The sequence below is a fragment of the Sinocyclocheilus grahami genome, unplaced genomic scaffold (assembly GCF_001515645.1).
Source record: "Sinocyclocheilus grahami isolate Dianchi unplaced genomic scaffold, SAMN03320097.WGS_v1.1 scaffold1287.1, whole genome shotgun sequence".
NCBI lineage: Eukaryota > Metazoa > Chordata > Actinopteri > Cypriniformes > Cyprinidae > Sinocyclocheilus > Sinocyclocheilus grahami.
Window position 1 is genome coordinate 190,878 of NW_015506466.1, and position 10,276 is coordinate 201,153.

The window sequence follows — 10,276 nt, forward strand, 5'->3', positions numbered from 1 at the left end:
CAATTTGAGTTGAATTACTGAAATAAATGAACTTTTCCACGACATTCTAATTTATTGAGATGCACCTGTATATAAATATATATATATATATATATATATATATATATAAATACACCTTGCTACGTGTACTGTGTTAGGCTAACCAAGACTTGTCATTTGCACTTATATATTGTTGCTCTTTTGTTAGTTTTGACTGCTTTTATTGTCCTCATTTGTAAGTCGCTTTGGATAAAAGCATCTGTTAAATGACTAAATGTAAATGTAATTTAAGTCATTTTTTAAAAATATTTTAAACAGAAAATATTTCAGAACAGAAACTTTATAAACAACAAGCCTAAACAAATTAATTTTAAGGCAAAACTGAAAAAAAAAAAAAAAACCGATGATGGCCTCACAAACCTCGCTCATTCGGCACAAATCTAAATGTTTCCATATTTGTCATGTATTTGGATGCCAAAATATGATTTATTATGTAGGCTAAACCAGGTTTTGTCCTTCACTTGCGTTCCAATATCCACGTGAAACAAATTGTGCTTGGCCTAATATCACGGTGGTATGGTGGGTACAATGAATGTCACAGATTTGTACTACGGACTATATAAATTGAGCAGTGTGGTTTTTCAATATATTTGGAATATACTGTATTTTATTATGATAATAAACAGGCTGCGTTGTCAAGTTAGCAAAGCTTAGAACTGTGTGAGCGTGTGAGCCATGATCACTTGAATTTTTGCCTTATAAATGTGAAAACAACTTACAAAAAGCTACTCCTTTGTTGTCATATAGATAAGAGGCAGACATCATTCGAAACCACTATTACAATTTGAAATATTACTTTTATTTGTGTACATTCACAATACAAACAAAACATTGTGCTTTTGTAAAATATAAGAAAACAAACAGGAAGTTGAAGTTGTTTGTAGAGCGCATCACAAAACTGAACCAAAACTCTGCATATAGGCTACTACTTGCTGCAGAGTTTTTTTAAATTTTAAATTTTGTTAATTTATTCATTATTTAAGAAACATATATTTTGCATATAGGCCGTATTCCTTTATATGTATATTGCTTTTTTTATGTTTTTCTCTGTTCGCAGAAGCACTGCAGGTGCGTGATGTGACCATGTTTATGTTGCTTTATGTGCATGCAAATGTAACAATTTCTGCTATTTTCATGGGTCACAGCCACCTATCTATTCAAATTTAATTTAATTCTAATTTAACATAATCTTGTTATGTTAAAGGTTAATAATCGGTTAACGAGCGTCGGCTGTCGGTTAGGAAAAATAACCAAAATGAACATTTTCAAAAGTGGCAAACATAAAGTCCCACTCAGCTCTGTCAAAAGCTTTTTCAGCATCAAGGGAGAGAACAAGTGCAGGGTGCCCTTCATTTTGAACAAATTAATAACATTTAAAAGTCTGCGTATATTATCAGTGCTGTAATGGGATTTCACATTATTCTGCTGCCTGATACTGCAGAAGAACTGATGATGGCACGGTTTGATCTTTGGCTGACCAATCAGCAGAAAGGGGCGTTTAATTCCCGCCCACGTGTAGAAATAGAATATTCAAGCGGTTTATACATTTTTCCACCCATGAACAAAAAACGAAAATTTAAGCTGAATTTTCGTTTTTCGGGAAAAAACGAAAAAACGAAAAAGGAGCCGTTTTCTAATTTTTCTACTTTCAATATTAAATAAAAAACTAATGATCGAATGATACACGGATTATTTTTCTATCAATTCTTCAATAGATAGATCTTGTCTTTCATAAAGGCCGAGGTCAGGAATCTTGGGCCTAAAAAGGTTGGTGACCACTGATCTAGAATATTCAAATAACAAATTAATCATTCTTTTTGCACAAATCATTGTTTGAATTGCGAACATAGCCACTTAAGGAAGGCTTTAAGACCTTGCAGAGTCCTCTGCCACCCTGGTCACTCCCGCTTCACAGCGAGCGGGGCGAGCACTAATGGCAATCCCCTTCACCATCCGTGTTTTGATTTTGCCAAATCAGTTTGGGTGAATGCAAAGAACGCGATTATTGATCATAAGTACAACATCCAGCTAGGCAAGAAAACATGCAATCTATCTGAAGGAAGACGTCTTTCAGTATGGTAAGTTGATGTTGTTAAATAGAGAAACAAAATTACACATTTTTAAAATTGTAACTTCTAGCATACTCCTAAACCTGGACCACATTAATATTGAAGAACAAATTCAAGCACCAAAAGCAGCCCACACACTCCAAGTTCTCATGAATTCATAGGCTACATTTTAGTTCAAAATTTTAAATGTCATTATTTTTAAAAAATGCTTTATTGATTGAAGTTTCATAGACATTCAGCTGTTATACTTTCAAATTTTATACCATATTGCATGTAATTTCCCAGTATGGGGGCAGTCGTGGCCTAATGGATAGAGCGATGGACTTGTAACCCAAAGATTGTGAGTTCGAGTCTTATTTTTTGTATAACATACGTGGCTGATGCTTTGTGTATAACATACGTGGCATTTTTTGTATGACATTAAACTTTATTTTTAGAATAATTGTACATAGATTAAGCAAAACAAATGTGATTATTTCTGAGAACCTTTTATACACATACTTAACTGCAGACACGGAAATTACATACTCTATGTGGTACAGAACAAATATTTTAAGCGGGTCTTATTCTGTTCCTTTATTTTCCTATAAAGAATCACAGTTGTCCATTATTTTCATTTTCTGAAGTTGGCAACCCTAGCATCATGTGACTTGTTGGAAATTCAGTGAGAACTTTTCATAAGCACTTAGCATATACTGTAGGATATCTTGATGCACCACTTTCGAAGTACAACCCAATTAAAATACAAATAGAACTATGAGTGCTGAAATCCAGTGAAGTCAACTGTGACAAAAATAGTATGCATGCTTATTATGATAATTAGGGTAATCTGCAGGCAGCACGAAAAGACAGGCATTCTGAGGTGTTTTTCAATTGAGAATGTTATTGAGTGTTTAACAGACCCCATCACCCCCCTCTTCAAGCAGAGGATAAACAACATTAAAACTTAAATATAAGTTAACGCGTATACTTTAACAGTCTTCGATTTTATATAGTGCCTCATAAGTCAAATTCCTTGACATTTTCCTTGACTCATAAAAAAATGCTTTATTGATTGAAGTTTCATAGACATTCAGTCGTTATACTTTCAAATGTTATGCCATATTGTGTGTAATTTCCCAGTATGTGGGAAGTCGTGGCCTAATGGTTAGAGAGTCGGACTCTTAACCCAAAGGTTGCGGGTTCAAGTCTCGTACCAGCAGGGATTGTGGGTGGGGGGAGTGAATGTACAGCGCTCTCTCCCCCCTTCAATTCCATGACTGAGGTGCCCTTGAGCAAGGCACCGAACCCCCAAATGCTCCCTGGTCGCTGCAGCAAAAAATGGCTGCCCACTGCTGTGTGTGTGTCCACTTTGGATGGGATAAATGCATAGCACTAATTCCGAGTGGGTCACTTCACTTTAAATGTTTCCAATCCTGCTCCTGGGGGGCAAATGTCCTGCAGGTATTAGCTCCAACACACTTGCCTAGAAGTTTCTAATGAGTCTGAATACCCTGATTAGCTGGTTCATGTTAGATTGTATAAAGTTAGATGTATTTAATTAGGGTTCAAGCTAAACTTGCAGGACAGTTAACATGTTTGGACACCCCTGTCTTGCAAGTCTATTTTGGCAAAAGTCATCTTTACATGACTGCAAGTTGGACAGCATTTTTAACCACCATGCACCTTGTTGTGATCACCAGTTATCAGTTCTGCACAGAACTTGCTCATTTCAAATGAGTCTAATCTAAACATTTACACTGCAGAGGGATTCACATGAGATTCTGAAGGTTCTAAGTTGTGGACCTCAGACTCACACTTTGCTTATACATAAATGTCAAGGAATAGACTCTGATTAGATGAGGACCCTATTCATCTGTGTATAAACAAAATCTGCAAACAAACAGAATTAATAGATAGTAACGATTGAAGATACATAAGCAAATAAAGATAAATTAGAAAAAAAGGGGGAAACGTGTTTATTAATTCATTTCCCTGTTGAAAAAAAAACAGCATATGCTGGTTAGGTATGTTTTGAAGGTTTAAGCGTTAAATGATCTGGTTTAAGCTGGTCATGTGCTGGTCCTAAGCAGGAGCTAGTTGCTTAGGACCAGCACATGACCAGCTTAAACCAGCTCAAACCAGTAGCCATGCTTCAAAACAAACCTAACCAGCATATGCTGTTTTTTTTCTCAGCAGGGTTCACCAATTACAGCAGCAGTGAAATATTTGCTGTACTGTCAAATAAAACATTGAGTATTTAGCAATACAACTACTAATACTAATTTTACAGAAAACAGTTAAATTACATTACTGATATTTATGGATGTGTAAATCATAGGACTATTATTTTGCTGGAAAATGGCTGGTATGTGTTGCGTTTTCAAAGAGATGGGGTTTGTGTGGAGAAACGTACTACAAAACAAGCCACTCTGCGACACTGAAAACACTGAATTATGTGCTACTGATGTGATAAAGAACACAATGCAAAGCAGAAAATCACATCACAAAGGGTGTTCACCTTGTGTGTAAAGGGGTTACCACACCTGAATTTGTGGAAATAACTTAATGTCACCCCAAAAACACTGAATACATGTCCTTTGTAGTTTTTAAAAAAAAAGGTCACACAGGCTAAATAAATAAATACATAAATAAACAGTTTTTGCTCAGTAAAATCATTTTATGGTTCTGAGATCATTTCTGCCACAAGAGCTAAAATAAGACATCTTGAAATAACACCATGCAGAGTGAATCCAGTGAACCCAAGCCATGCAGATTATTCTGTTGGGAAATTTAGTGACATGCCACATTTGTACCTGGCCCACTTGATGAAGTATGGCAGATGATTGAGCAAGTTGAAAGTGTAGAAAGAGTAACGAGTGATCTCTGTAATCGTCCAAACTACTACGAACAAGATCACACTCTCCTCGTTCTGAATCTTAGCATATGTTTCAAATGAAAGGAAAAATAGTAAAATGTAAAAGCCAATTTAGAGATTGTACACAGGTTAACAGTGAATAATTTCCATAATTCCATAATTAATGTCTATATTATGCACACTGACCTGTCTGATGCTGTTTGTAATAAACCAAACCATGAATATCCGAGAACATACTTGGACCCCCGTCACAATTACAGATGTCCGCACAATTCCTTTAAAACACCAAAAATAACACCTGGAAATCTCTGTATTTCTCTGTATTTATCTGGAATTAAATACTTATATAACACTTAAAAATGCAGTACATACCAATAGCACAGTGTCCAACCTGAAATAAAAACAGAAGGAGCTAAGAACATTTCCTTCAGAAAAATAATAAACGCAAGAGGAAAAAAATGAAGATAGATTAAGAACACAGGTGCAAGCATGCTAAAAGACACAACTATCCAGTGAACCCATTTTGATGCTTCATGTCTTTTTACCCAGTCCCATAAATTATTAAATATCATTGAAAACATTTCAGTCACCATATTTTAGCCAATTTGTGGGTAAGTTGCCTCATAATATTGCTTCCAGGTAACAGTTCCTCATTTATACAAAGTATTATTCTGAGAGTGAAAAGCAACAAAAACACAGACAATACTACATCACCAGCAGGCATTTATAATATTCAATGTCCGGCTCAGAAAAGACATGTATGGTATGGAGATAACCTTATTCCATAGGTTTAGAACACACTAACAGTACAACTGGAAGTAAACAACAGTTTGTCTTCTATGTCTACTTCTATATCTGACTAGGCTGATTTAGAGGTAAGCTTACAATGTTTAAATGACAAGCACCATCTAATGTTCAGACTTAACATAACACTTACATTTACTGCAGTGAACTAGTGGCACTGCACAAACCACTGGATAGGCAATTTACTTGAAAAACAATTTAGTGAATTGAGTGTTCATACACACTGCTTCATTTATTTAAAACTCAAATATGGCTATTTACAATAACCCACACAAAGCCATTTGCTACTGCATCTTTATTTTTGAAGGATCTAAACTTTAGAAGGATACTAAGATTATAAAAATAAATAAGTAATAATAATAATTTAAAAGAATGTAACTTTTTACCATTACTGCATTTCCTGCATGCTTCTCTTTCCCTTCTCTTTCCCTGACTCTACCTTTTGGTAGGTAACAAAGTGTTGATTATTTTGGCTATCAAGCTTACATTCTGACAAAGAGAAAGATTCAGCATGGCTGGATCTAACATTCCTGACATAGTTGAGGCTGGATCTAACATTGTTTCATTTGAATGTCATCTTGAGCAACCAAATATGTGTTTATAGCTGTTTAGACTGCTGTAGAAAAAAAACTAAAACAAATAAACAAGTGTAAAATCTCTGTGTTTAATTCATATTTATTTGAATGTATGTGGGTCACGTGTGGCACTTGGTAAATACATATATGAATAAAAACACAATATTTCTCATTGGTTTTAAATTAGTTTAAATCCCAGGTTGATATATACAGTATATATATATATATATATATATATACAGTGGGTACGGAAAGTATTCAGACCCCCTTAAATTTTTCACTCTTTGTTATATTGCAGCTATTTGCCATTTTTTCCTCATTAATGTACACACAGCACCCCATATTGACAGAAAAACACAGAATTGTTGACATTTTTGCAGATTTATTAAAAAAGAAAAACTGAAATATCACATGGTCCTAAGTATTCAGACCCTTTGCTCAGTATTTAGTAGAAGCATCCTTTTGATCTAATACAGCCATGAGTCTTTTTGGGAAATATGCAACAAGTTTTTCACACCTGGATTTGGGGATCCTCTGCCATTCCTCCTTGCAGATCCTCTCCAGTTCTGTCAGGTTGGATGGTAAACGTTGGTGGACAGCCATTTTTAGGTCTCTCCAGAGATGCTCAATTGGGTTTAAGTCAGGGCTCTGGCTGGGTCATTCAAGAACAGTCACAGAGTTGTTGTGAAGCCACTCCTTCGTTATTTTAGCTGTGTGCTTAGGGTCATTGTCTTGTTGGAAGGTAAACCTTCGGCCCAGTCTGAGGTCCTGAGCACTCTGGAGAAGGTTTTCGTCCAGGATATCCCTGTGCTTGGCCGCATTCATCTTTCCCTCGATTGCAACCAGTCGTCCTGTCCCTGCAGCTGAAAAACACCCCCACAGCATGATGCTGCCACCACCATGCTTCACTGTTGGGACTGTATTGGACAGGTGATGAGCAGTGGCTGGTTTTCTCCACACATACCGCTTAGAATTTAGGCCAAAAAGTTCTCATCAGACCAGAGAATCTTATTTCTCACCATCTTGGAGTCCTCCATGCGGGCTTTCATGTGTCTTGCACTGAGGAGAGGCTTCCGTCGGGCCACTCTGCCCTAAAGCCCCGACTGGTGGAGGGCTGGAGTGATGGTTGACTTTCTACAACTTTCTCCCATCTCCCGACTGCATCTCTGGAGCTCAGCCACAGTGATCTTTGGGTTCTTCTTTACCTCTCTCACCAAGGCTCTTCTCTGAGTCTCACAGCTGGACTCAAATGAAGGTGTAGAACCATCTCAAGGATGATCAGAAGAAATGGACAGCACCTGAGTTAAATATATGAGTGTCACAGCAAAGGGTCTGAATACTTAGGACCATGTGATATTTCAGTTTTTCTTTTTTAATAAATCTGCAAAAATGTCAACAATTCTGTGTTTTTCTGTCAATATGGGGTGCTGTGTGTACATTGAGGGAAAAAATTTACTTAAATTATTTTAGCAAATGGCTGCAATATAACAAAGAGTGAAAAAGGGGGTCTGAATACTTTCCGTACCCACTGTATATAAATAAATCACCTCAGTTTTCAAAGTGAACTATGAGGATGCACCACTCAGGATCATGTGATCATAAATGCCAAAATCCCTTTCTGAAAGGATTCGGTTGCTCACTTTTGCTTTGAAAGTAGTGTCACCTTCTTGCAAGTGCGCAAAAATGCAGTTTGGAATTCACCTAAATAAAACATGATGTTAACATGCAGAGTGAGGCACAATATTTATAAGATAACTAACTAAATAAATAAACACAGGGTTTCTACAGACATAAACAAGTTATATTTAAGACTTCTTAAGACCTTTTTAATACCACCTTATATGAAATTCAAGACCTAAACCTGTAATGGAAATACACAGTACATATATTTATGTAATATTTAATGTTTAACGTAAAAAGAAAACAAAATATAAATTTTATTACTACGATATACAGTGAACTTTTCATATCAGCAGACAATATTCCATGCAAAATATCCCCACAAAAGCACTGCATCACTGAGATTTTTGGTGGTGTAAACAATTTATTCTGAAGCAATATTTTCAGTGTTCTATCAGCTTTTACATACTTAAATCTGCATATTTTTATTTACCTTTACAAAGGCCTATTTTTACAAATGCATAAATAATGTTTTGATATATTAAACATAAAACGTTGAATACTGATATTTGAAATTATTTAAATAATAAAAAGGTACTTTAAATGTGAAATTAAAACCACCAGTAGGTGGCAGCAAGTCACTGTTAATATGTGAGTCATTGCGATTGAACTGAATCATTTAAACGGTTGATTTATTAAGGAACGAAACACCGTCATGTTGCTCAGAGACGCAAAACGGTGCTGTAGCTGTGTTTGGAATTATTTTTGTTGTCGAAATAGTGCAAAAAGAGGCAATATGGTGTCTAAAACGTTAAGTCTCTTAATTAACTTCTAGTTTATTGAACTGTTGTAAAAATCAATATCACATTTGTAATCATGGTAATTTTTGGAGAAAAAAAATGACACTTCATGTGAAAATGATTAACTACATGAAGTGGTATAAATATAAATTTTCTGCTCGCATATCTTGAATTTTGTGATCATTGTAAATGTATTTTAATAGACTGAATCAAGCAGTGAAAGAATGCACTCTAAATGCACAAGCGCACTAGTCTAGACTTCACGTAATCATAATAGACTTGATCAGTATCGCGTCATAGCTGTATGGGCGGAGTCGGCGTGGGGGAAAACAGTCCTTTCCCCCTCATTGGAAAAGCATGGTTTTGACTCAGAATGGCCTACATAAAATCATTTCTACCGCTCGACAGAGCAACATACGCATAAAAACTGAGCCGTATTTGGTCGGACTGTCCGTACGGTATCTGTGACTGGACAAATGATCCAACGGAATGGCCAGAGGTGTCGTTTCCCGACATTTTCTGTTACCTAATTGAGCAAGAGACAGCTTACAACAAGCCTATATGAGACAGCTTGGGAAAGTGAACATTTGTCGTTTTGTTTTGCTTCATTTTAATAAAGTAATAAAGACTTGAGTAAAAGTAAAAGCCTGTTGTACTTTTGATATATTAAAAAGTTTTTTTAACATTGACAAAACAGGTAACTTTAAGGTCCACTGAAGTGCCTTGAAATGCGCAGCGTTATTCTGTGGTGTGTGCTGCGGCTGCCTAATCATTTTCACAAATACATGCCGTAAAATAAAGATAACATGAAAATGTGTATATAATTATTATAATAATAAGTGGGAAAGTCGTGGCTCTTCAGGACCGGAGTTCGCCACTGCTGGCATAGATGCACAGGCATACGCCCATTACGCCGTAGCCTGACGTGCATCTCTCCAAAAATCTAACAGCGCGTCAATATGGCAAGCCGTAATTGCACTAGTAAGAAATCGGATTAGAGATATCTCTAAATACTTTATGACTAGTCAAAACTCCATTTAAGATATCTGTAATGACATCATAGATATCTTCAATAGGGCGTCACACATATGCAAAGGTAATTAGAGATATCTCTCATTCAGTTTCGACTAGTCACAATTATATTTTAAGATATCTGAATTGTACCTGCTCCTAGTCGAATGTGCTGTTGTGTGACATGAGGCTAAATTAACTCAGCTCCTCCCAGAGCCCCTCCCCGACTAATGTTTAGTGCTAACTGCTAACAACAGTGGTCTGCTTTTCTTGTCACGGAGAGAAAAGCTACTGGATGAATTACTTCAGGGGTTATTAAATAATATCTGGATGCAGCCATATGTGGTAAAAGGTCTCCAACTTGCATGTATGTATAGCGCTGTGATTTTAATTGAATCATGTTGCAAAACGGACCAAATGCAGTGTAATGTTCAATAAAGGCAGAAAACAGCAAACTGCTCGTCTGAATTTATTTATTATACGTTTAGACATAATGAAGAA

At 36.1% G+C, this 10,276-nt stretch overlaps 1 protein-coding gene across 1 annotated transcript in view; it reads right to left on the reverse strand.

The window, feature by feature from the left end:
• LOC107568855 (very-long-chain (3R)-3-hydroxyacyl-CoA dehydratase 1-like) overlaps positions 1–10,276 on the reverse strand; it is a 114,082-nt gene that overhangs the window by 96,937 nt on the left and 6,869 nt on the right. The window contains exons 6-8 of the mRNA XM_016254847.1: positions 5,338–5,356; positions 5,152–5,240; positions 4,904–5,025 (exon numbers count right to left, since the gene is read on the reverse strand). Of these exons, the coding sequence (XP_016110333.1) occupies positions 4,904–5,025; positions 5,152–5,240; positions 5,338–5,356 (230 nt within the window). The remainder of the gene's footprint in view (positions 1–4,903; positions 5,026–5,151; positions 5,241–5,337; positions 5,357–10,276) is intronic.